This window comes from Salarias fasciatus, chromosome 5 (genome assembly GCF_902148845.1).
Source record: "Salarias fasciatus chromosome 5, fSalaFa1.1, whole genome shotgun sequence".
In the NCBI taxonomy this organism is placed as follows: domain Eukaryota; kingdom Metazoa; phylum Chordata; class Actinopteri; order Blenniiformes; family Blenniidae; genus Salarias; species Salarias fasciatus.
The window spans coordinates 17,151,658-17,178,987 of NC_043749.1; the positions used below are offsets into that span (position 1 = coordinate 17,151,658).

Sequence of the window (27,330 nt, forward strand, 5' to 3'; positions counted from 1 at the left end):
GCCCCAGTCCAAAAACATGCATGTGAGGTTAATCATGGTTAACACTCAATCAACCATAAGTGTCTCTATCCATACATACTTAAGTGAAGTCTTTTTTTTTCTCCACTGTTGGTTTAATTTTACTTTAATTGCATAAACTATGCATTCATATAACATCGATGAGCAAATGCTGAAAAGTACAACAGAAATTCATTCTCTGCATTTCACCCATCCTCTCCTTAGTTAACTACAATGAAGAGACGTAGTGGGACGCTGAAGTCTATCGCCTGTGGGGAGCAGTGTACTTTCGATCACGAGCTCGCTTTTCTATAGATTTGGGGTCATCTTAGGCTGCACTAATGTCTCAGTATTCTACTGTGTAGTCTTCAGAGAAGTTTTGAAAGTCAGATGAGTTCCTAGTGAAGCCCCTTTTTAACGTTTTGCCCTCACAATTTCCAGAAAAACCTAGTAAGATCGTCAGTGACGCAGCTGTGGCAATACATGAATAAATTGAGAAATAAATGGATTATTATAAATTTCACTTTGAAATTGTGCAAAAGCTGTAATTTCCCCCTCATCTGTGTTAAACTGTTTTGAAATAAAAAGCTGCAAATGAACAGAAATATGTGAAACTATACAAAGAAACAGACTGAAACACTACAATGCTTTTTATCCTGAATCCACATGGCAGTCATCTCCGTGATCTCTTTTGAACAGTCACAGTTTCAGCATGTGCGATGTATTATTGTCTGCTGGGATGCCTTTCAGCAGGGGACGCAGTCATCTGCAGGCATATTCTCCGTCTCCATGGAGACGCACAGCAGTGGTGGAGGGGGAGCAAACTGACATCCAGGAGGAGCGGCCCAGCCCAGATTCATGTAGGTCCCCGAGGCGAAACAATGGCAGGAAGAGAGCGGGATGCTTTACGGGACCTCTGTGCTCTCTATTGCTATGCAGATCTGTCTCTTTTTTCTTTGTTTTTTTTCACTCTATCTGTATCAAACACACACAGCCCACTCACACACTCACAGTCCTGTAATGAGGCAGACTGTCCCTGAAGAAGCTGAGAGGTCAGTAAAACAAAAACAGGATGTGAGATGAATTTTATCTGTCCAGGAGGAGCGATCTTCCACCTCAAAGCTGCTTGCAGTTACAATGCAGAGGCGGAGTGAATGAGTCACGCTGGGTTATGCTGGGAATGCAATAAATAAACTGCTCATGCCGCATTACTGCGTTGAAAGAGTGAGTGATTTATTCCTCTGACAGCAAAGGTTAGAGAGAAGTATGTACTTAGCATAAAGGCAATGATTGAGTGTTTTCATGAACATTTTAGAGAATAAAACTAAAGTGGAGAAAGTATTAGGTTTGGAGGTATGGTCTCATAAGTCAAAGTGTTCTCCTCAGGGGATGAATCCCTGTATTAAATTTCATCTCAATCCTCTAAGCAGGTGGTCAGATATTTTAGTCTGGGCACACGGATCAGCTGCCAGACAGCCAGACCAAAAGATCTGCATTCCCTGGAGTCATAGAGCGAGCGTGACTTAAAATAACAGGCATTGTTCATTTTTATACAGCTGTGATTGTGTTTCGGGAAGCTCTGGGCTAAATGTGGGTCAGAAGACCTTGTTAAACAGATGACACATTGAATGTGTGCTTGAGAGTTCATTCTTGACCTTGGAAAAAGGAGACAGACTAAAGGTGATTCACATAAGGTTTGAAGCATAGGTGTTTTTTTTTAATGGCTCATTTGAGGAATGACATACATGTGATGATGAATGTCAATGAAATTTCCAGAAAGCCGAGTCTTCCCAAATACAGGCCTCACATGGGCTCACATGCTGCAGAGTCTACTTTTTATTCCACCGCAGACTCAGGTGATCAGGGCGGCATGGTGGTGAGGTGGTTCGTATTCTCACCTCATGACAAAAAAATTCTCAGGTTTATTTCCAAGGCAAACTGGATGTGGAAGGTAAACTGGAGTTGGCGTATCCTCCCTTTGTGAACTCCTGTTTCCTCACGCAGTCCAGATGCATGTGTTTGAGGTGGCGGCTGCCAAGTAAGGTGTTCAATCAAACTATATTTTGTTATAGCTGAATTTCATAATATCGTATATTTTAAATTCCCTTATTTGTCCAGAATGACTAGAAAAAAGAACTAATGAAATCATTTTGTCTGGATTTGTGTTTGCGATTTTGTCAAGGACTTAGACAGAGCTCCCAGACACACAATCAACACACAAAGACAGAGCAAATATATAATGAACAGGGAGGGAACACGAAACTAGACTGAAAACGAAAAAACTGAAACCAGAACAACCAGAAAATATGGAAATCAAGTAACAGGAGGGAATACAAACATAGGGAAACACACTCAGCAAGAAATATGAACGGCTTGACATAGAGAAAATATTTTGTTGGCTAATAGAATTTTCTATCCATACAGAGGAGGAATAGTTTGGACTTATTAACAATTTAAGACACATTTGAGTCCAATCAGTGACCCTAAATTGCCTGAAGGAGTGAGTGTCAACTCTCTGTCTTTCTGTACTGGCTGCTATTGACAGAAAAGTTAGATTTAAAAAAGAAACAATGTAACTCAGTTGAAATTCATGTTATCTCTGACCTGATTTAATCTGATGACATTTCATCACCTCTGGCCTCTTTTTGGGATTTAAATTAATTCCTTCATTAAAAGTAAAAACACATATAGTGACCGGATTCTGCTGTCTGTCATGTTGCAATGCATTAAACGTGGACTAAGGATCTCTAATCTGCTGCGGCCCATTGATAGCTACAAATTGCAGCGGTATAAAAGATGGATATTGAGGTGAAATTCCCATGTCCTTTAAATAATGAGAGTTGGCGTTTTAATAACAAACTAAAGACTTATCTTATTTAATTCAGTTATACATTTTTTTTTACTGATTTTTAGGTACTTGTTCATTTGCTGATTCATTTTTATGCTGCAGTTGCGTATTTTACAAAGGAGTCCTTGCGTAGTTATTTTTCAACTGTTCCTTATAATATAGTAAATATATTGTAATCTTAGTTCCAACCAACATGTGAAAATGTGAGTGAATAGTCGGATTAGGGAGGGATGGCATTGGGGAATTGGAAGGAAGGGATGGTTGTAGGGGTGTTGTGCTACATAAACAACTTTTAATTGACTGACAGATGTCAAAGCCAAGGCCAGGCCAAGTCCCTGTTCTATGACATCATATCATCGTCACCATGACTACCACTGGACTACCTGTTCTCAAAAGACACCTGCTGAGTCGCTGCTTCAGACCTCGTGCGGGATTATACACAATATGCCATTGCTAATGAGCCAGGTGTGGCTGCTCGTGAGGAGCGGAACGTACAGGACGTACATATGGCCCTGCTGTTGCAGGAGCTGTGCGTGGTGACGTCAGGACGAGCGGGATAACGGAGGAGAGCCGCACCCGCCCTCCCTCCCTCCCTCCCTCCCTCCCTCCCTCCCCGCGGCTCCTCACACTTCTCCCACCATCTGTCTGGCTGTTGTCACTGGCTCTAAGAAGGCAGAACGACTCTCTCCTCCGTTGTGCTCCATGGAGAACACGTCCTCTCACGCGCAGTCGAGGCTTCTCACACCGGGGATGTCAACGATGTTTTCTCAGGTGAGTGAACTGTTTTAATTGTTGGAGCTCGTTGTGTACATGTGTGGCGCTGAACGAGGCGTGTTGGTGATATTTGGTGCTCTGGTCTTGCAGCTTTGCTGGTTGCCAGGGTGTGAGAAGCGGTTACTATGGGCGTATGTTTTTTTTAGAGCCTGCACGTGCTGCTCTGCTCAGTCCTGTTGCACGTTCACACTTATCTCTTTGAAAGCGCGTGCCCTTCGATTTCCTTCCCGTTCACTATTATAATTTTCTAAGTTTGTTTTTTTAACACTCCTCACATGTTTTTGAAGCAAGTATCAGTATTCTGGGGTTTTTCAAATCCTACTCACCTGGCAGAATAAAGCATTTTGGTAGATTAAAAGTTCATTAAATTGATTGGAACGTGACCACAATGTAGGCAGCCTAAATAGTTGTTTAACACCTGAATATACCGTGTTTAAAACGCTTGTGCTCTTTGTTGGACAGTCTGGTTTAAAAAGTTCAAGGAAGGTGCTTCACATATGACAAACAAAAGTATTAGAGAAGGGGATAAAAGACAAAGGCAGAACTGCAATTTGAGTTTAAGTACCGTGATTAACCACACAATTGATGAAAGCACAGGACAATAGAAGAAAAACAATAGTTTTTTCAGAAGAACAAAACATTTTAAAATGTGATGACGAAGTAGATTAAACTAAGAATAAATAAAGGTAAGTACAGTAAAATTAAATACTACATAAAAGTGTGAGGGACTTGTGAATAAAGCTCAGAAAAATGGGTTATATATTAAAAGGTAGTATATTATATGTTAAAAGAAAGGGAGAAATGTCCATGAAACCAAAAACGGTGACATGATTAAATCTTCTCAAACATATTTGGTATTTCGAAACAGCCTACTTCCCTGATGTTGCTTGACCTCGGCTTTTCTTATTGTCAGGTAAAGTAATTGGAAACAGTGTGGGTTGATGAGAGCACCCCCCTCACAGAAATTTATTGCACTTGAAAGCATAAATTTTCTGGTAATAGTTACATGCTTTTAATTTAAAATCTTGTTGATCTTTATACATCTACACATAATTTGAAATGAGTAAATTTGTGTTCAGTCTCCCTCAGTGGGAGACTATCAACTGCAAATCATGTGACATCAGTAGAGCTAAACCTGATTTTTCTGAGCATTGTCGCTCTGTAATGAGACATGGATGACAACACGTACACAAACGTCAGTAGTCTGGAAAACAATATGGTCATCTCATCTGTTGTGACATCCTGAAAACCAAACCAAAGTGAGTGTGAGCTTCAAAGACTAAGTGTAAAGTAGCGTGGTTCTCTAATCCACTTTAGCTCCATATGTTTAGAGGAGAGAAGGTATTCCAGCTTTCTTTGCTTGAAGCTTAACCCTGTCACAGATCAGCGAAGCGCCTCATGTGATGATGTGGGGTACGTCACGTGAGGACTTTTGCTTGTATGTTTGATGCAAAAGGCCATTTGATAACATAACACGTAATGTAAATTCAGGAACTACAAGAGCAATGAAATGAATGGTGGTTTCAGCTGTGACTTCTGACTGTTTCATGTGTAGCTGATGTTAACAGACGATACTTGGTGTTTATGAAATGGCTCAGTGAAAGCGATCCGGTCAGGGAAGTCAGTTTAACCTGATCATGTGGAGAGATATGGTTACATGCCGCAGATCGTGTTCATATCATGTATCATGGCTGTTATGATCATGTGGGTGTACAGTTTCAGGGGGAAAAAATGCCATTTGCTTCTTACCTGTTTTCCAGTGTCATATGTGGAAGTATTTATTTCTTAAATAGAAATCTCCGTCAGCAGTAATGTACTTCGATACTGACATACTGTTGACATCACAGAGATTATCTTTAACTGTTTAAACATACCAGGCCTGTAGACTTAAACGCTCACCTGAGTAAGCATGCACGTGGAAGTTCAAGGCCAGAGTCGTTGCCTAAGTTATTTCTTCTGTGTCTGTCTTTTTCTCATACAAACCTGAACTTTCTGAACTGTTTTGAGATTCATTGTTTTAGGTTCAGAGCCCATGTCTGTATTGAAATTATGTCACAGGAGCATTATTGTGAAAAACACAGTCAATCAATGATGCAAGGTGCAAATATGGACGCCCCAAATTCTAGCAATATTTCAAGTGATGCATGTGTCTGTTTATGATCAAGTTTTTTTCCTGCTCATTACCCATCTGTGCTTTCAGAACAAGTTCAGCTACATCGCCCAGGTGCAATAATGTGCCAGACATTTGAGACATAAAAAATGATGAGCAGGAACATCCACATGACTATGGTCGTGATTCAGGAAGTCAGTCACTGCTGCACAGCTCTGTGTATGTATCCAATAAAAATCACCTGTGCATGACTCACTTTACCAATAAAAATGTCTCGTACCCGTGGAAAACGTGATCACTACTGGTTTTCCTTCATTTTATGTGGTTGTTGTGAAATTGTGCTATTGTTGAGTTCAAACCGACCTCACATCAGCTGCATGCATTTTATTTAAAATATTCCTTTAAAAAAAACCCAAAAAACATTTGAATTCCCTATGTTGTTTTCTGTGTGCTTTTCCATTTGCACATTTGTGAGCATGTTCTGTTGGTGCGTCACTCACTCTGTGTGCTGTCACCGTTCACACTGCGTCACCATTCAGTTGTCAGCCAGACCATCTGGAAGTGTTGGTGAATCTGTCTCAGCCACAGCTGCTCTACAGTCCACATTTCAGCATTGATCAGAATAATATTCTGTGGCCATCAGACAAAAACTGATGACACCGAAACTAAATTGCTATGGCAATTATTAAAAGGGTTTTCTTCCATTCTTCCAACATCCTTCCTTTTTGCCTGTAAGCCCATTTTGTCCTCCACTATCATCATTTGCCCTCTTATCACGATTCCCCTCTCCTGTGTTCACCTCTCCTTTCCTGCTCTCCTTTTCCTTGTCCTCCCTCCCCCTCCGCTCTGCTCACACTCACTGCCCTGGTTGCCAAAGAAGTGGATGAGCAGGGCATGAAGCTGAGCTGCCTGTCACATGCCATCTGCCAGGTCACATGAAGGCATGCCATCACGTTCCGAACTGTCCTTTTCTAACAGACGTATCCGTGAGCTAAGCAGGATTGTCAGACGAGTCGAGAAAGGGCTCGATTTACGAGGAACTGCAGTCAGAAATGGTCAGAAAGAAACAGAGGAAATACTGTTTAGCTTTCAAAAGGAGGATGAAATAGATGCTTACTTGAGCTAGTCACTGGGCAGGAGTTAATGTGTTCTTAAGTTGCAGTTAAGAGAAATTAACAGGTAGAGTGAAAGAGAGACCGTTTTGATTGACTTCCTTAAAGCAATAAGAAGGGAGAAGCAAAGAGATGGTCGTGTGTGTGTAGAGCTCGTAAGAAGGGTGAAGTACCAAGAGGCTTCCTTGTGGTCTTCGTAATCTGTGTTGATCTGGATAGAGATACAGAGTCTAAGAAGTTACTGGGAAAACTGCCAGCAAGCTGAGACACCAGCATATACAGCGCAGGTCTTGGCAGATATCTTGCCCTGTGCAACAGAGATGACCTTATGTTCTTCAAAATATGACTGGATATCCTTTGACGCTTGAACAGCAAGTGGATCAGCAAAGTGAACAACAATTTCAGCCAGAAATGCACATCCAGGGACCGATTATATTAACTTCACCATTGACTGACAGAGAAGAAGGAGACATTTATTTTAAAGGAACTAGAGTATAAAAATCAAGACATGTTTACCACCTTCAAGGCTCTCTCCTACAAAGATACAACACAACGAGGAAGTTTACTGTCGGCCATGATGAACAACAGTTGTCTCAACCCATTCTGAGTGGCGCTGTGTGCATCAGCTGACCTGTGTCCAAACAGTATTGATAGGATCGCCATGTTTGGTTTATTTGTGCTCCTCATGTCTGGGGCTTGAACTGACTTTGTCAACCATCAAGTCAAATGTGATTTTCTGTACGTTTATTCTTGATTAAGATGGACAACATCATGAGACTGAACATTTATTTATCTGAAGCAGCGGAAAGCAGAATGAACACAGCCAAACCTGCAGAGAAGCGTGAATCATGTGGTGGCTTGCTCACATTAGAGCACAACATAAGGGCTAAACCCTCAGTTTGAGCTGAGGGGTCAAAGGCTACATAGAAGCATGACAGATCTGAAGATTATCCCTGAATGTCAATATGGCGTACGTCCAAAAAACACCAACAGGAACATTGGTTTCATTGTTTGTTGTTTGTGGCTCGTCCTCTTTGTGATCATTCTTTTGAATGTCACTCCCATTCAGTGAGTTGGTTGTTTTTTCATGCACACCTTGGAAATTGTCTATGACTTCCATTGAACTAAGCCTCTGCCACTGACAGTTTTTAAATAGTGAGTAATATTCATGGATATGCTGTCATGAAGTGACAAATTGGATTACAAGCTTGCCAAGAAGAATGAAGGCCAGATTTAAAGCTAAAGAAACAATAAATAAGCAGTAACTCAGCAAATGAATGGAACAGTATGCAGCCACCAGCATAAAGGAGGTCTTAAACTTTTTAATTGTCACAGAAGGAGCTGTGTCTCAGCTAAACCAGTGTCACTTGAGCCATCCCACCAGCGGGCCAGTCAGACAAGCAGCTGTTAAGTTCTCTGATTCATCTTCGCAGGACTGAGCTGGAGCCCCGTTCATACCAGCCATTCATGCCATATCTTCCTTTAGTCCGTCCCTTCCAGCCCCAGTCAACTATTCAACCTCTCGGCCGCTCTGCCTCCCCTGCTCCGCCGCGCAGACCTCCTTTTTCCTGCCTCAGGATGTGATGAAGTGTCGTTCCTGCCAGCGCAGTCAGACTCGTCCTTGTTCTCATGTGTTTGTGCATTGAAGAGCTTACAAGAACACAGCCTGCCAGGGCCAGGCAGCTGCTGCTTCCTCCAGCTTGCAGCACTTTAGGGGGGACAACAGCAGGATGCCATGGGGGAGAAGTGGCTCGGTGGCCCTTCTGCTGCTTGCAGGCAGAGTGACCGGGCGAGCCAAGGCCAGGTAGGATTAGGCTTTTGCTGTGTGATCGGGGTCTGCTGGGGTTTGTGTCTCAGGAGAGCTTTTTCATTTTCATGTATTCTTAGGCTGAAGAAGGTTTGGGTGGCATTTTGATTTTAGGGCATTTTCTTCGAATGCAAATGTCTAAATTTTTAAACGTGTAATATCTCAGGGGTTCTTTGATTGTTCTTCTTTACCTGAATGCAGTTAGGGCATATCATATAATGTATTTTAATTTGGAAGCCATCAGTTTTTATGAGTTTTGCTGTCACAGATCTTACACGCTGTTGGACTTTGGGAAGAAACACTTTCTCAAGGCCATGTAAGCTAATTGTTGCATTCTCTGCAAGTTAAGAGGCTTTCAGAGGAATTCAGCCACGAGGATTAAACAGTGTGTCGCTTTACACCTGAGCCGCATTTTCAAGTGGATTACTGTATTCCTTGACCAGTAGTTGTTGGTTGGGGTTACTCAGTGTTATTTCCCACAGTGCTGAGCGCCAAGACAGCAGTTTCATATTTGCCCCCCCCCCCCCCCCCCCCCCCCCCGCTTTCTTGGCTTCCTGTTGATTTTCTGTATAAATGAAGGTTCAATGAACAAGTTACAATGCCAGTACTGTGACATTTAAAGTTGCGCTTGTTTAAAATTAGCACACAACATGTGCTTTGTCTTATGGTTTGGCTTTGTAACTTGCTGACATGGTGAAAAGTAGTATTGTTCAACTTTTCTCTTGATCTTGAGACAAGATGAGAAAACCAGTGACCCATATTGATAGCTCCTCCTCTCTGTTCTGTGATCTAAATCTGAAATATGGTCATCATCACTGTACTGAGTAAACAGAACCACGTTTAATATTATTGACTGACTTCCAAAATTGGTCTCAAATTAAATGCATTGTTGCTTCTCATCCCTTTCATGGGTAATTATTAGGGTTGTGTCTGATACAACATATGTGTTATACTCTGAAAGGATTTGCACTTACTGAAGAAAGAGAGCTGAACTGTAGACCAACGAGCAGTGGTTGCTTAAACGTCACTGGGGTCTTCAGGGGGAACATTCTCTCATTGTATTTTCGCTTAGATAGTTTGATGAGACCTCCAGCTGGCTCGACTGTGATTTGTGACCTGTAGCATCAGAGAGCCACTCCCCTGATATCAGCTCCAACCAACACCGACCACTTCCTCAAACCCAGACTCTGATGCTGACGCAAACCTCTCTAGTACAACGCTACATGCCCTTTCTTTCTTCCAAACATACCATTTTACCATCGTAACCTAAGCAAAGTTTCCATCTCAGTATTTATGTCATCGTTATTTATTGGCTTATTTAGACAAAAGTCATTTAACATAGGTTGCCATGGCAGTAGAGCGTAAAACCCATTATGTAGCATGTCTTGTATAAAAGTACTGTAATGTATTTGCTGGAACTCAGATTGAGCTTAAATTTTTTTCCAGTCCAAGTTGGTGACATTATGTGTTCTTTGAACATTCACTTCATATTGAAACAATATTGCAATCATATAAGAAAACAACTCAGAAAAGTTGTGGTCTGAAAAAATTAAAGCTCTTTGTGTCTGTTGTACCTGCACTCAGTGGAACAGTTTTAGTCTCGGGTGGCATGAAGCACTAGTGAGGTTGTTTTGTGAAAGCCGCACAGAAAGTCTCTTTATTTTTCACATACACACATCCCCAAGATTGTTCCATCAACTCTGATTGAAATAGATTGCATCAAATCATGCATGACTTCGTTGTGTAAGTGTGTTAGGTAACACTCCAAAATATTGACTCCGTTTCCTTTTCACCCGACTGTCTGTTTCTGTCTGTTTGCATTCCGCACCTATATAAGCGCATCCATGACAGGAAGGATAACTGATGAATCAGTCATTTTCTGGGGTATTTGGAGGTTACAAGGTTTCTAACAAGCAATCCCGACAGACCTGTTGCACTTGAGAAACTCGTGAAACTTTGCCTTGCTCCTTGTTTCTGTCAGCCTGCCTCGTACACATATAATCCCATACAATCGCAGCCACCTGACACTCACTAAGAAAACGTATAGCAGCAATCAGGTATGAACTGGATCGAGATGTAAACTCTGAGAATGTGGATGACGCAACAAATAACCCTTGTCTACCTGCTTACAAGGCATGATTGATTTACCGCAGCGTATAATGATACCTGTGGAAAGATAACAGTATCAAAAGGTGTTGTCTGATTAATGACGCCCTATTTGCATTGACTGGAAGCTGAAAAGACTTCTTGGTAATGAAATCAAAAACAAATGTAACTTTAGAAAAGACACTGAAGAGCCTGAGATGTAGCCTACAAACAAGTAACCATAGGATAATCAGTTTTCTCGCGTGTAGCTCGAGGGTTGATTCTATGTGACAGTTTAAACTTCACCAACCCGAAAACAAGAAATGCATTTGTTTATTTTAGCCAAAGTGTTTTAAGTTGGTGGTTGTAGAGTGACATGTTACTGATTCCTATTTGAAGCAGTGAGAAAGTCCATGGCCGATAGGCATGTGGGCAGGGCGCCTCCTTGAAGGGACAGGTGTGAATGAAGTGTTGATGTTCAGGGAGTCGACACTCCCGCCTGCATACCAGCTCAGACGTCACTCAGCTCACAAGAACGCTACTGAGCCTGGAGCAGAACACTGACTTCCTCCTGTCCTGCAAAGAAACTGGAGCAGCGGGTAGATTTACATTCACACGGGGTTGAACCACCGGGACTGGATGAAGCTAGTTTCTGCTCAAGGACTGTAATTCCTGGATTCCTTCAGCAGTGTGGATATGGGAGGCAAAGAGGAGGTAGCCTTGACTGGACTGGGGCCCAACATGCAGTTTCCGCGCACCAGATTAAAAGGTTTCAGGCTCCGTGCTCACCGCAGCCGCGTAGGGAGCAAACGCGTGAAGCCGCTGCCTAAGAAGAAAAAACCCAGGTAGGTGTGATGAGAGAGAGCTGGATCAGCAGGGCGACCTGCACAAATATGTGGGTTCAGGTCTGAACCCCCTCGTTATTGTGCAGTTGTGTGGAAAGATCACAAAACATTTCCTGAAAGTAAAGGGCAATATGTAAACATAGGCATGCATATCAGAGTTGTTTAGTGTAACCTCTCTTTTTTTTTTTTTCCAAAGATATCTGAAACATCAGACTTCATGAAAAATGTAAGAACTTTACAGTTTGCAGCTGAGCCTGTGAAATGCCTTTAAGAAGTTACGTGGCTTGAAATTGTTGTGCCTGAGCCAGATGTTGGATTACATCTGCCTGGATTACATCTGTTGCACTTTGTATTCCAGTTCTAATTCTAATATGTAAGCTACTGTTGTTGGACAGTTTTGATCAGATGCTGAGAACTGTATTGGACTGTTCAGTTTTTGTCGAGCTGCCGGAGATTACCATGAATTGAATTCAGTGTAAGTGGAGACAGCATAACATTTTTATTGGGCTCGTACATTTTTCTACCACTGGCAGAACACTCCAGAAACAGGAGCAGTTATAACTTCTGAGTAAGTGAAGTAAAAATATGATTCTGTAACTCACTTAATGTGGCAAAAATTTGCAGTTGCCAAGTTGTAACACTTTGCTTTGCTTTGCTTTGTTTTGTATTCGTATAAGTATAAAGTCTTGGAGATTTAAGCTGCTATTATGTTTTTGTGATGTTTTCTGCTGTTAAAAAAAATCTGTCCATTGGGAAAAAATTTTCCTCAGAGAGTGATTGAACATTAGTGATACTGTAGCGTTGCACTGTATATTGGTAATTGTGTAGGCTGCATTGTAACAAAAGTTGTTCAGAGAACAGTAAAACTACAGCAAGTATCTCTTTATTCTTCCTATTTTGAGTCTGCTGAAAACAGGATTGATTTATTCTGGGATTTTTAAGCTGTAACATGGTTTAATAAAGAGGCTTTTGTTGCTCTAGATAACAGCTGAAACCCACCATGGCTGCTGCTCTCCTCTAATACGCCATCAAACTATTTAAAACCTCTTGCATTCATAGAGAACAGGCATGATTTGGAATGACTTCATCTGGTGTGTGGATGATGTGTCAGTTTATAAAAAAAAAAAATGTCTTGATAAACTCATAAGATGAAGATGTAAAGTATGATGACTATTTTAAGCTGTGACACATCCGGCAGCGATCCTCTCAATGCCCCTCTCTGTGCGCTCATGGTGGCATGATAAGCCATCTGGAATGCCTCAGACTTGGAGAAGTGTGGTTTGGTATGTGTGTCTTGAGATGTGCTGACTCAAAGAATGTCACTGAACCGCACATCGAGGCAGTGAATCAGCTGACCGCTTCCTGCAGGTCACATTTTACTGCCTGGGGGTGCGAGAGTGTGTGCTGGCCAAGGACACACCATTGTTGGCTGAGAACAGTCGAATCTGTTGATAGGTCTTACACTTAGAAAAAAAAAAAAGAAAAGAAAAGGGTGCTTTTCAGACTTTCTGTATGGAAAAGACAGTTGTTTGTTGTTGTTGTTTTTTATTCATTACATCTTTATTCCTCCTTTGTTAGTGGGCTGTGTGTATCCAGATGCATTTCAGTAGTCAGAGGAGGGGCTGTGACCCTCAGAAAAGCCTGTTTCACATTGTTGCACTGACATCTAGTGGACCTGCAGGGTACTCTGCCTGACGGACACATTTTGCAAGAACAATAGAGACCCCCCTTTGTGTCCGTCCTCGCCATCTCTCTCCTCACGCCGGCCCTCCCTCCATCCCTCTCCTTTTGTCTCTCCATCTCTCCGGACCCTCCCAGCTCTCAGTCTTCATTGCTCCCCTCGTGTTTGTATGTGTGTCTTTTGTGCCTTCACGCGTTTGTTTGCATGCATGCGTGTGACTTCTTTACGTGTGTGTATGTCTGCACCAGAGATCCCAGCCCCACCGAGATGAATGTGGAGCCCTGGGCCAGCCCGCAGGACCAGGCAGCCGCTGAACTCGCGCACAGCACCGACTCGCCGCCCTTGCAGGATCAGGAGCAGCACCCCGACAAACTCTGCCTGGACTCATTTTGGAGTGAGGTTGAGAACATCACACAGGGGAGTGGCTACGCCGACCTCGACTGCACCAGGAGAGACTCCAGACAGTCCGAAGGTAAAACGCTGCAGTTCCTGTGTTCAGCGACCGTGAGCCGTAAGAGCGAGAGAGGACCTGCTGAGTGTGTGTGTGTGTGTGTGTGTGTGTGTGTGTGACAGATAGTATAGCACATTATTGTTTCAGTCGGCCGCTTCAGAGGGCTGCCATGAAATGATGTATTCGCCATGGCAACGTATCAGGTTTCCCTCATGCAGCAAAGTAGCAATCATCACCATGACAACACTATCAAACAGTCTTAGGAGGACAGTGTTTTCTGTGTAGAAGCCTAATAGCCATTCATGAATGCTGACTTTTAGCGGGAGTGCTCTTTTTGTGGAGCCTATTCAGATAAAGTGATTGTGTCAATTTTGCCTTTTAATAGATCCTTTTCATCTGCTGTGGAACAAAGACTCAGTATAAATGCAATCTCTTCTGTGTTTATTTGTGCTTCAGTTCTATCTTTAAATAACCAATCTTAATGAATTAAAAGAACTACCATATATGGAGTCTGAAAGTTCATTCTTGACGAGTTAAAGTTCAGATCACCTAAAGAACTGAGCTGCAGCTAAATCCAGCACATACTGAGAGATGAGTGGGTCGCTTTATGATCCTTTCAGTCAACTGAGCACAGTAATTAGGCTGAAATAAAATAAACTGTCTTGGGCTGATAAAAATTCAGTAAAATACCGGCTTATAACTAAGTAGTAATTGTCAGTGTGTTTACAAAATATCCTAATGTGCCAAATAAACGTGATTAAATATCTTGTAATGGCCCAAATTACACATATTTCACAATTTCTTGCTCAAAAAATCTCTAAATTGTTTATCACTGGATTTATTTAAAAGTTTCTATATTTGCTATTTAGGACCATCAAAGTACTAAAAAACTGAGCGTTTCCAAATGAAAGTACTCTAATATGACTTGATAAAACATCTGATTGAAAACCTGCATTGGTTTTGTTCGTACAACACTTTTCTCAGGCTTGGCTTTCAAAGCCAGCTAATTGCATTTTCAAGCTAATGCATCAAACAGGCAACTTAATTGTAAGTAAAAGAAGCTTTGTCAGCACAAGCAGGCAAAACAGCACCAGCAGCATCAGCTGTCTTAAAGTTTACCGGCTTTTTAAATCATGTTTTATAAGACTGTCATAAACGTACAGTTACTGATATGAAATATGACCTCTTACCTGATAAATCATGAAGATTTTCATCATGTGTGTTTAAATGCATTAGTTCTGCCGTCGGTGTGTCTTTGTATATTCTAACAGCCAGTTTTGTGTGTTGTGACCCAGAGGGAGAACAGGAGGAGCAGTGGCTAGCCGATGCCGGCCTGTCAACGCTCATCAGTGAGGACAGCGAGGAAGTGGACAACGCGCTGCTGCTGTCCACTCTGACCCGAACGCAGGCCGAGGCAGTGCAGCGTCGCATCGACTCATACACGCTGTCCCTCCGCAAGAGGAACAAACCCCCACCTCGAGACGTTCGCGACATCTTCAACTCCCCCATTGCTCAGGTGAACAGTGAGAGGGACTTCTGTTAAAATGATCGACACAATAGAACAGGAAACGGCTCATTTCAGTTGGATTCAAAACACAGTTTCTTTATTTCGAAAGCAGTTGCCTCACTGGACACATCTTGTGTGTGTAATTCACATATAACGTGAATCAGTTTCCACTGAGCCTGGTGAATCAGTCTGTTCCCCAGGTTTCCAGTTTCAGCGCAGCTGGAAATCTCTGTGAAAGACAGTTTAGACAGGCACATCCTGCAGTGCATGCATTATGCATTTGAATGTAAAAATATTTCCCAGGTGATTGTCAGTGCTCTGTTTGAATGCATCGCGCCGCCTTGTTCCACGAAGACAGGCTGATTCTGTGACAGTGAAGGCGAGGCGCATGTGAAGGTCAGGCTTTGTCAGAGGAGGGAAATCCTGTGATCCTTATCAGTGCTTTCTCAAAAGAAAACACTCATGCTTGTGTCTGATTTGTAACTGGACTAAACATAGCTTCTTCTTTTTTTTTTCCACTTTCTCTGTCATCAGACACTTTTACCCGAGTCTGCACACGGTGACGATCTCGCCGGAAACAGCATGGCGTCGGTCGCGAAAACACCGCTCTCAGGTAAAAATGGCAATGATTGTTGGACCAAGTTTTGTTTCGTTTTTTTTTTTTTAAGCGACCATAAAGACGAGCATGTACACTGGACGCATTTCTGAAATGCATCTCTGATGTTGGGAATTTCCATCATCACCGGATCGCCTTTCAAGTTCCTCAGATGGTCCGTTTGCCACTTCCTGCCTCGTGAGCAGCAGATTTGCAGGCGCCTGATGTGGATCGATCACGCGATAGCCCTGTCATCCGTCCTCTCATTGGTTCAGATTAATCCCCGGATAACTGCTTGTCTCAGCGTGCTGCCACTGCTGTTGCTACTACATAAAATCCCTGTTTGGGAGTAAGCAGGAGGAAGAGTTCACTGATCACCGAGTCTGCGACTTTAATCGTAAATTCACGCGCTCGGTCGGTGTCTGTTCATTAAAAACACATCATTATTATCAGAATACAGATGTATCTTGTCCCTGTGACAGGCAAGAGGAACTTTTCGTGTCATTTAGTTGCTTATCTGTTCCTGTCTGATTGAGATAAGAGATAAAGAGAAATATGTGCGACGCTTCCCTCTGCCCATGTTGATTTTCGGTTATTTTTCTTCCTCCTGTTCATCACGTAGCATCTCCGCAGAGTGCATTTCTCCCGTGAGCTGACAGAGTGCTGTTTGTGTGTACTTCTCACTCAGCTGTGACACCGGAACACCAGCGAGGCGCCCCGAAAGAGGAATTCTTCATCACTGACGTGGCGTACTGCGAGCAGGCCGTCATCCTCCTCAAACAAGCCAAGCTGCCGCAGAATAACACCCAGCGCCGGAAAGAAGACGGCACCCTGCCTGTAAGCACCCAAACACTGCTCACCAGCTCCCACTCTCTTTCCACGAAAGGCAGCAGGTCGTGCTGGCTTCAGGAAAATGAAGATATTAAGAATTTATCTCGAGGAAAGTCAAATGATTTTGATATGAAATGCAGAACAAAAGCGGGAGCGCTGCATCCGTCTGTTCATCTTATGTAACCACTTCTTTTGAGTGTTGTCGCAGGTAGCTGAAGCCAACACAGGGTCAGAAGCAGGGCACACGCACAATAGGCATATCATCAGTTCTTCAGGTGTTCCCGACATTATTAATGATCTTATACAATCTGTGGACAACAAAAGTGGATTTCTAAAACCTCACGATTTTAATTGAAATGCAGTTCATGCAGTTAGCATAGCAGGAATGTTTAGTCATAATGCCTGCTTATTCTTTTTGCACCAGAATCATCATTTAGTTCAATTTAACTGAGCTGAAGATTGGATATGCATCACGAGAATACATTTTTTAAAATAAAATTCAACACACAGAACTCTTGTCAAGTATTTTCAATGAACAAACTATTCGCCACTACAAGCACCAAAAACCATGTCTTTAGCAGTTACAAACAGTAAATAATAGTTTTAATGTATTTTATTCTGAATAAACATCTTTTAATGGTATATTTTTCAGTTTGAAGTTTAGGGTAGGAAACATTAAAACCTTTCAGAGGACTGACTGTATGTTTCAGTCTCTGCTTGGATCCAGATTTCCATGTAAATCTGATAATGCGCACTCACACACAAATGTTATTATAGGCAATTTGCAATCGGCCCTCCACTGTTGGTTAGATAACAAGGTTAAGTCGATAAGGAATGATGGAATTAGCTCAAAACAAAAGGAGAGTTGTTGTGTCACAGAGTCCAGCAGAATTAGTGTTCTATTTCAGGCTAAATGTGTTTCCTTTGTGAAAAGGATAGAATTAGAGGAATGGATTAGTCACGTTAAATATGCATTAATTAATGTTCCGTTGACGTGTGTGTGTACGTTATTTTACGTTTTGTGCTGCCAACTCCACTCCCCCTCACTAATCTACAGTGAATATCTGCTTTTTGTTGGCTTTCTGTTGCTATTCAGCTCCACTTACCACATTCTTCCTAATTTGCCCTTTGCCCCCTCAGCGGGTGATCTGCCCCAAGTGTCGTCTCGGAGTGACACACATTCAGGACCTGTCTCACTCAGACATGAAGAAGGTGCGTCAGCTGGCTCTCATCGACATGACGGCGCTGAGCGACCTCCTCGAGCTCGAGGTCAAAAGGCACAAAACTGGAAAGAGGAAAATCCCAGGTATGCTAGCTCTCAGCTCACCAAAAAAAAGAGGATTTCTGCGGCCAAAATAGATTTTTCCCCCACAATGTTTCACTTTGTATAAGACAGCATGTGTTCTTGGCCTTCTCCTCTTTAATAGATGAGAATAAGACTAATACATGGTTCCATATTCTTCTGAAATTGTTTTCATTCTACATCCTCGTCTACACACAGTAACACAAGCAGTGACATGTCTCTCACATCCTGTGGAGAATATCTCTCTCTTACTGAGGAGGGTATGACCGACACTCCGTCCTGTTTTTCACAGAGAGCACGCTCTTCGGGGTGCCGCTGGCCACACTGCTGGACAACGATCTGAAAATGAAGCCCAACACCACCATTCCCCTCTTCATGCAGGCCGTATGTATCTGTCAAATAACCCTCACTAACAGCATAGGAGCAAGTGCAGCACCGTGAGGACATACTGTACATTCGTGTGATTTTTTTTCAATAGTGTCATACTTATGTAACTGCCTCCTGCTCCAACACAAACATATTTTAGCTTTCTTTTTCTTTTTCCTGACCTTTTTTTAAAAAAATATAAACGTGATGTAATTTTAATACCTTTGAACACAAAAACTGCGCCGGTAGACAGAGAAGCTCAAACAGCCCCCAATGTCCTCTGCATATCAAACGCTGACCACACCCTGTTTGCAGCAGCAGTTACTGAGTGCAACCAGCAGAGGTGAGCAAGAGATTCTTATCTGCTGACGCCTGACTCCACTGATGTCTCTCTCTCTCTCTCTCTCTCGCTCTCTCTTCCTCTGCAGTTGCTGACGTTTCTGGAGAAGAAAGGAGTGGATTCGGAGGGGATCCTGCGGGTTCCAGGATCTCAGTCCAGAATCAAGGTGCAAACTCTAGCTGTACACACAACAGACAGTTTGTTTGACCACAGAAGCTGCGCTTTTCACTTCACCTGTAATGAAATAGAAAAGGTTTCGTGACCCAAAGTGCAGCTCAGTTATTGACACTTTAAAATGTCAGACATGCTTGAACAGCAGGCAGCTTCACTGTGTGTGTCTGCAACTGACATTTAAAAAAAAAAAACATTCAATACAATAACTCAATCAATTTTCAGCTGCTGGTGTCAGATATTCTATGTGACTCTGTATTTATATACATTTCTTGTACAGGTTACAGTGAATCAGTTAAATTAAAACACCCACAAGAGGGAGCCAGTGAGCACAAAGGCAGAAACAACTGCTGTGTGTGATTTGTGATCAGTCAGATCCCTGCAGGTTGACAGGAAAAGTCTTACAACCCCAAAAAAATATTATAATAGTAAATATAAAAATACAAGTCTTACAGCTTGATCCATTGTTGCATTCAGTGTGAGTGAGTCTATTCCTGCCGAGGCCTTCTGCTCTTCTCAAATCATTTTATACAAATTTGAAATTAGAAACAGTGTAAAATGTCAGCATATTGCAAAGGACAAACTTGAGTAGTAGTTCTGATTTCTTCAGTTCCTTTTTGGCAGCGATTGATATTTTCCTCACAGCATCTGGTTTGTCTCGTTGCTCAACATAGTTTCTGCCAGAGTTTCCCTGAACAGACAATCCAAATTCAACTTTTTTTTTTTGTTTGTTTTTGCGCTTTGATATTCACCTCAGACACAGAAAGAGATGTGAACATTGTTCCGGTTTTAAACAGATGTTCATATTCAGATTGATAACTGCTCTAAAGTCTAAAATCTACTGTTTTGTGTGTGCAGCAGCTGCAACAGAACCTCGAAACCAACTTCTACTCAGGGCAGGTCAGCTGGGAGGAAGTGAGTCCAAACGACGCTGCCGCCCTGCTCAAGAAGTTCATCCGAGAGCTTCCAGCTCCGCTGCTCACTGCCGAGTACCTCAACACCTTCAGTGCTGTCAGAGGTCAGTGTCCTGCGAGAAGAAAATCAACTTCATTCTACATGAGCTAGTTTTTTTTTGGGGGGGGGGGGGGGTTGGTATATATTATTTAGGTATGTGTTTTTGTGGTCTTATATTATATTAGTGTATAGCATTTGAAATCATAATTTAAATGAAGATATTGTTTGGACATTGAGCGGATTGTGAGTGTAGAGAATCACATCTGTTTGGATGGCTCATGAGATTCGAAATGTTATTTATATTTATATTCTGCAGTTGTTGCTGCATCTTTAGTTTTGCTCTAAGTTACTCAGTATTCAGTATTAAGAATTACATTTCCTCAAAATGCCCATTAGTTTTGCCCTTCAGTTATATCCCTTAATAATGATTTCTTCTTAAAAATGAAAATTACTGGGACAAACATCCTTCTGACCCTCATGGCAGATGCTATACAGGTTTGTCCTTCAGTTATGCCCGTCTCTCTGGCGCTCCCTAGTGGACGCCCTCCAACACAAAATGCAGCTCTGCATCAACCAAATGACCAATGCCTTAATGCTGTACATTACCATAATATGTCAGTATTTCGATGGAAATATCAGATGAAAAACATATTTATGCATTTTGGATCTTTTTGTTGATTAAAAATGTTGAAAGTGTTAGTTTTTTTTTTTCTCATAAGGACTGTATAAAAGCAGAGTTTGCCACAGCTGTGCTGCACTGTGCTGCACACTTCACATCATAATCAACCAAGTCTTACACTCTTATCTTTCCTGCACTGGCCGAGAAATCAACCTTAAGATGAACAAGTTGATATCATTTGAAGAGGTTCAGATTCCTGCAGAGTGACACAGCAAAGGCAGAAGATCAGCGACTTCACATTAGTTTCAGTTTAATAATAAAAAAGCAGATTGATATTCATATAACCTGACTGATGGCCTGCTGATGCGTGAGGAGGATTCCTGCAACGTGATAAATGATGTGTGACCACAGACCAAAAGCTAACAAACCTAATGACCACCTGTCACACTGCCATTAATCTTCAGACATCCCATTATTCTAAGTCAAACACAAAGGAAATGAACAGTGTGTGTGTGTGTGTGTGTGTGTGTGTGTGTGTGTGTGTGTGTGTGTGTGTGTGTCTCTGTGTGTGTGTTTTCTTCCCCAGACATCACAGACCTGAAGCAGAAACTCCACATGTTGAACCTGCTCATCCTGCTGCTGCCGGAGCCCAACAGAAACACTCTGAAGGTGAAAACAACACAACACTCGGCACAAGGCTTCAAATCTCACGGAATAGTTTTGCTTGCATTGTTGGAGCATCAATAAAATCGAACTGTAATGCTGTATGGATTTATGTTTTTGGAATAACTACAGAGAAAGTCCCCCGTTCAGGTTTAACTTGAACCCAGAACTGCCAAATTCTCACTATTCGTCGAAACTGCTGCTGTGCCATAAAGTTGTGCAAAATGTTTTCCGCACAACTCACTCCTGTTGGATTCGTCTAGAAAAAGTATCCTAGATGACACTTGACCAGAGCTCTCGTTTCATAATGCATCTCTTAGCTGTCCCGCTCTTAATCCATATTTTAAACACTCCGCTGCGTTACATAACGGCTCGCATTAGCTGTGACTCACTTTCTCCCACACGGGTTTGCAGTTCCAGCAGCCGGGAGCACAAAGCCCACCTGAACTAATTACTTTGACGCCAGTGGAGGCAGCTGAAACTTACTGTGCATTAACATACTTCTCAGCAGAGGTGTTTCGGATCATCTCGTCACTGTAATAATTCACTTAAGTATTTTGTGCCTGCTTGGTAAGAAGAGACATTTTGAGCATCGTATGCGTCTGTCTGCGTTTCCCTCAGGCCCTGCTGGAGTTCCTCAGTAAGGTGGTTTCCAGGGAAAAGAGGAACAGGATGAATCTGTGGGCCGTCGCCACCATCATGGCTCCCAACCTCTTCCTCCACAAGGCTGTGCCCAGCCGGCTGACGGAGGGAGCGGAGAAGGGCCAGGCGGAGAAGGCGGCGGACGTCATGAGGCTGCTGATCCGCTACCAGGACCTGCTCTGGACGGTACGGCCACGTCCGACACAAAGCCTCAAAGCGATGCTCTGAACCTGCTGACTGAGTGTGTTCGTGTGGGGTGTTGATTAATTCCGTCAGTGCCTGCGTGGGTTTTTTCTCAGGTGCTTTCGCTCCATGAAACATTTGCACAACATCGAAAAAGTCATCATCATATCAAAGCTCTTGCTCCTTTTTCTAACCAACAGCATCATTTTGCAGAAGCCTTTTATTTTATACCTAAATTGCAAACTCTTATAGTATTTATTAAATCCTGTGTCATTTTGTTTTTCTTCATAGATTCCTAATTTCTTGATGAGCCAGGTGCGAAAGCTGAACGAAAACAGTAACCGGCGATACCAGTTCTACGATCGCCGCATCAAGAACCTGCTGAGGAAGATCCACACAGACAGCAAAGACAAGCCTGACAAAAACAACGCAGAGGTGAGCTGCTTCAGCACGGATTACAGCTACGAATAACTCATTAATTAATTGATTAATCCTAATCGTTGTGAGTTTTCATGTTGCTCTGATTACACTCGAGTGATCATGAATGCATCATTCTAGTTTCTTTTCTCGACTGGAGACATTTCTATCACGAGGACCCTCGCATCTGTTATGCTAAGCTACCAATAGCACTGCTGATTCTTCAACCCTCTTTTCATTTCATCATGTTCAGGACTGCCTGTTCTTCTAGTTGTGTTTTTCCCCTTTTGTTTCCCAAGAGGTTCACTTGTTGCACTGAGCTATAATGTTGTAGGATGTAAAGGAATAACTTTCCGTGGGTTAAGATTAAGCAAGATAAGATTAAAATCAAGATTAAGATTTTCTATAGTGAGGGATCATCGATTCATTTCTTCGTCTTCGCATTCAAAGTTAGTGTCTTGATGAATGTTCTCATTTCCTGTTTTGTGTTGCTTAGCCGCATCGAACAGTGAAGATTCAGGTGGGAGATCTGGTCAGCGGGACGATGGACTTCCAGCTCAACATCAACGCCCGAGCCTCAGACCTGCTCACCCAGTTCCAGCGGCAGTTCCTCCGCAGCCCTGACAACGGAAAGGGCAAAATACGAAGGTGTGGCACCGCAGCGAGTTTGAAAAAGTCTGAAAAGTTCATCTGAGTGTCTCGTCTGCCTCCTTGAAACGGTGTGTAACCTCACACACTCCCTGTGTGTCTCTCGACAGGAACGGCTCGGTGGCGTATCCCGACTGCGCTCTGTACGAAGTGGGAGGAAACATCGGTGAGTGAACGCGTCGGCACGGCTGACCCTGATCGAAGCGGCGCTGACACTCGCATGTTTTTCTGCTCGCTGCGCTGATGAGAGCGGCGGCGTCTTACGTAACGGAGTGTGCGAGTGCCAGAGAGATACGAGCCGTGCATCTGCAGTTATCAGAGCAGACAAATGCTTATTACACATGTCTGTGAACTCACATGAGAGCTGACACAGGAAACAGACGGGGGAGGAAAGCTTCTACTTCATTCAACTTTTGAAACAAAAATATCTGCAGTTGGAGGCTTATTGATGTTTGATTTGTATAAGTCATGAATAACTTATTTTTCAAAATTCTCTGTTTTGTGGCAATATCAGTTTGAATACAAATTAATGAACCAATGCAATTAATTTCAGTTTAATAATTTTCAAGTTCTTGGTGATATTTCAAAACCTTATTTTTAACAGCTTTGTTCCCTAAGTGTATTTCACTGTGTTTTGTGCAGGTGAACACTGTCTGGACCCCGACACACACCTCCTGGATTTATACAACAGCAACCCCGCAGGAGAGTGGTTCATCAAGCTGAAGCCCAACAGCAGAGCGCTGTGACGTGGAGGCCGCGGGACGACAGACGTCGAAACGGAGTCGGAGAGGAACAATAACGGCGGCATCCTAAAAAAAATCACAGACACACTGCGGCCGTTGCTGCTCCACGTCCTGCTCACCCTCTGAGCAACAAGCGAGGGCGCGGCGACAGATGGAGGAAGCAGAAGCAGAGAGAGGGAGTTTGTTTCGCCATATTTTCTCTCAAGCAGTGGTCTCCAGCCATGAGCGAGCAGATGGGGATGCAGAGCACCTCTGGCGATAAAGCCTGAGTCACCCCCCACCCCTCCCCTCCCCCCTCCACCTTCCTCACACACCAGACTCTGCTCCAAATGAGCAGGCATACGAATCGCCCGTCCATCTTCTGAACCAGTTTGATCCAGCTGAAGGTTGCAGGTACATACAGATTATACAAATTATTCTTTTATGAAACGTTTATAACATGATACAGTGGTTTTCCGAACATATAATTGAAGGAAAGACGCCTGTTTCAGTCGACCTTCAGCAACATTTTGAATCAGATGGAAGTCACAAGAGGGTGAAGCAGCGAGTCGTTTGGAAGTTTTCAGGTTTGAATCCCGCTGCCGCAGCCTACTGCTCTTTGTCTTTGTAGTTTTGATCGACTATGAATAGGATGGGCTACATTTAGAGAAGTAGTTTCCCCAAGGGGATCAGTAAATGAGAACAGTGATATCTATAAATATAGATTTAAGATGTCTGTACTGTTACAACAGTTTTATCCTGTTAAAACTCGCCCAGCCACATCCAGTGTGTTCTGAGAGTTTCCACTAGAACCGATCAATAAGATCACACTGATCTGTTATGGGGTCTTCCTTTTACCAAACAGTGTTATTTACCTGCCTGACGTTTAGCGCCACTTATGTTACAGACTAATGACTTAATGTTTTCTAAACCTGGTTTATTCAGAAGAATCTGACACATCCAACCTGAGAGTATTGACTGAAAACCTTTGTATCATGTATGAAGAAAAGCTCCATCTAACAGCAAAATATTCCCGCTTCTCACCTCAAAATCCCCCCTGTGAGCCGTCACTGACCATTCAGTCAGTTAATTATCATATCGATCCTCTCACTCCTGTCACGTCCACTCTGAAGCTCTGAAACAAACGAGGTGTTTCTCTCTGTCTTCTCCTTTCTTCATCTGCGCCGTTCAAAGAGGGACGGAGACTGACGGACTGATTTCTCTTAATCTGTGAATCCATGTGCTTCTCCTGGGTGCTACGAACATCCACAGACTTCCAAACCACCCCGAACTGCTCACAGGCTTTTGTTTTTGTTTTGTTTTTTTCTTCTTTTTTTTTGGACACCGAGCGCTCTGGTGTGACGACCTCACGGACAGTTGTTGTACCTTTAAAGGGAGCCGTCAAGGACACAGTGAAGCTGGCCTTCAGTGTCATTTTTAAACCCGTGAATGGAAGCAAAAAGTGCTGATGCGCGTTGTGAGATTTCCCGGGACTCTTCTTATTTATATGAATGTAACGCTGTCGTTGCTTCTTGTATTTTGCGAGTGTTGTGTAGGATAGCGAGACTGTAGGATAATGTGGAGTTGCTGCAGCCAGTGTAACAGTATGTTGTGTTAAATCGCCCGCACAAAGTGTGGGAATTTGCAGTGTTTGTGTACATATAATGTTTTGGGTTTTTTTTTTAAGGCTCATTTTGAATCTGTCAGTATGATAATTATTCAGTGAAATACAATCTGCGGTGAGGAGGAACCGCTGCAGCAGGACTGTCTGTCGTGATCACGCTGCTACTGGAAGCTGTTCCGAACACACGCAAGCAGCAAAATGAATGTATTCAACATTTTGTTACCATCACGCTCCGCGCAGCCGGAGCCATGTTGGGGCTCCGCGGCCATTTTGAGTGGAGTGTCTAGCGCACTCCACTCGATAGACGTTAGTAATGACAGCCGGGCCCGGCACCAACATCTATCAACACCCTCTGCTCCATCTCTGTCACCTCGCCATAATGGACCGTAATAGCAGCGCGACGCTGCATCAGGAATCACATTTCTTTGATAAAGCAGAAGGTAATAAATGGCTGTTATAAATTCTGCCGTCCTGGACCTGACGACCGCCATGCACGTGTGTGTGTGCGTGTCTGTGTGTGTGCGTGTGTGCGTGCAAGTGTGTGATGAGCTTCATTACACAAGTCCAATTGGCCTGTCCCAGGGTCCCAGGCACAGTTCAGTGCCTCGGCACAAAGCGAGCTGATGAAACCGCCTTCTGCTGACAAGCAGGAGAACTAGGTCACCTCTGAAGCAGCTTCCCTGAGGGCGAGCGACACGAGTCCAAACACCCCCGAGGAGCAGGACGTGCTGAACAACGCGCCGTGGACGCACCAAAAACACTGACTTTGTGTTTGTACATATGTGACTGTGTGTGTGTGTGTGTGTGTGTGTGGAGAGAAAGAGGATGATTCCTGAGGAGTGCGTGTCTCTGAAACAGTGTTATCAATATGATTACCCAGGGACAGTCACCGGAGCGTCTGCCTCCTGCTGTGGACCTCTTGATTTGTGAAGATGTCAGTCAGCAGATGTCTGAATGTATATTTATGCCCTTTACACATGTTGTTGTTTTTATTACGCCTGTGAAAACACTTTTCTGTAGAAACTTTTGGAAAAACGTCCTCCTCTTTTGTCAATAAATGTGAATCTAATGTGCTAAGCGTGATTTATTTTTCCCAATATGAGCTCTGCTGGAGAGATGGTATCAACGTAAACATCATTCATCAGCGGCATCTTCGCATCGGCCAGCTCATTTTTATGCATCCGCCTGAAAGCAGGAAACATCCACGGGTGTGAAAGTGGGAGAAAATCTGCAGTGGAGTATCAGTTCATTCTGCTGCAATAATCAATAGACAGATTAACCTTGTGTAATGCGTGCAGGCGGAGAGGCCAGTGCTGCTCAGTTCCTTGATTAATCTTCATGGGAGCTCCTGGACGGGGAAAAAAAAGCAACTAACTGCTTCATCAACTTGGATTATTCAAGGTCGCATCGTGTCCAGACGGCCGAGCCAAACCGATGTATCACCTCGCAATTGTTTTATTTGTGTTTTGTCATCTAAAAAAGTGAGTTCTTTTTGTTGTGTTCTTTTAGCTGTTGATAATCGAGGTGTTTGATTATGAAAGGAGGTTATTTAGACTGAAAGCTCACTTCACCGAGTGCATTTTCACCTTGACTTTTTGTGTCTTTGTCATTGCGGCCTTTTGCCTGTTTTTCTGAGAATATTCTCCACGTGTGCTCTTTTTCCAGCCTCATGCTCTCATTTCTGACAACAAAACAATCATGTGGCAAACCCCACCACCAGCACCTCCACCCACCCACCCACCCACCCACCCCTCCTCATCCTCAGACGGAGCCGCAGCCTGCCAGACAGGCCCCTTTGGCCTGCTGCAGATCCAAATTACTGTAATCAGTGGATGAATAGCAATCAGCAGCCTTGTACGAGCTCCTGACCCCCGGCTCCCTCCACCAATCAGGCCGCTGCGTCCCATTCACAGCTAATCACGACGCGCACTCAGAGCCCACCACTTCCCTCACATCTGATGGAGGAAGCTCTCGTCTCCTCCTTTTGTCTTTTTTGTGCCGGGCTGACCGGATTGATGAGCGATGGCGGCGTGAG

The 27,330-nt window shown here is 43.2% G+C and overlaps 1 protein-coding gene across 4 annotated transcripts; it reads left to right on the top strand.

The window, feature by feature from the left end:
* Positions 1 to 3,598: 3,598 nt before the first annotated feature.
* On the top strand, positions 3,599 to 26,372 carry arhgap40 (Rho GTPase activating protein 40). 4 transcript variants are annotated; one of them, XM_030091464.1, is made up of 16 exons: positions 3,599 to 3,616; positions 5,820 to 5,948; positions 13,508 to 13,731; positions 15,006 to 15,226; positions 15,752 to 15,830; positions 16,501 to 16,649; positions 17,784 to 17,949; positions 18,239 to 18,330; positions 18,741 to 18,818; positions 19,682 to 19,841; positions 20,983 to 21,065; positions 21,681 to 21,887; positions 22,176 to 22,319; positions 22,798 to 22,949; positions 23,060 to 23,115; positions 23,592 to 26,372. In XM_030091464.1, exons 3-16 carry the CDS (start codon positions 13,527 to 13,529, stop codon positions 23,693 to 23,695), a joined length of 1,896 nt encoding a protein of 631 aa, XP_029947324.1. In that variant the 5' UTR covers positions 3,599 to 3,616; positions 5,820 to 5,948; positions 13,508 to 13,526; the 3' UTR covers positions 23,696 to 26,372. The 4 variants fall into 4 exon arrangements, with proteins under 4 accessions (XP_029947324.1, XP_029947322.1, XP_029947321.1 ...); XM_030091462.1 differs by lacking the exon at positions 3,599 to 3,616 and having other exon boundaries at positions 5,755 to 5,948; XM_030091461.1 differs by lacking the exons at positions 3,599 to 3,616; positions 5,820 to 5,948 and adding an exon at positions 8,140 to 8,645.
* Positions 26,373 to 27,330: the final 958 nt, after the last annotated feature.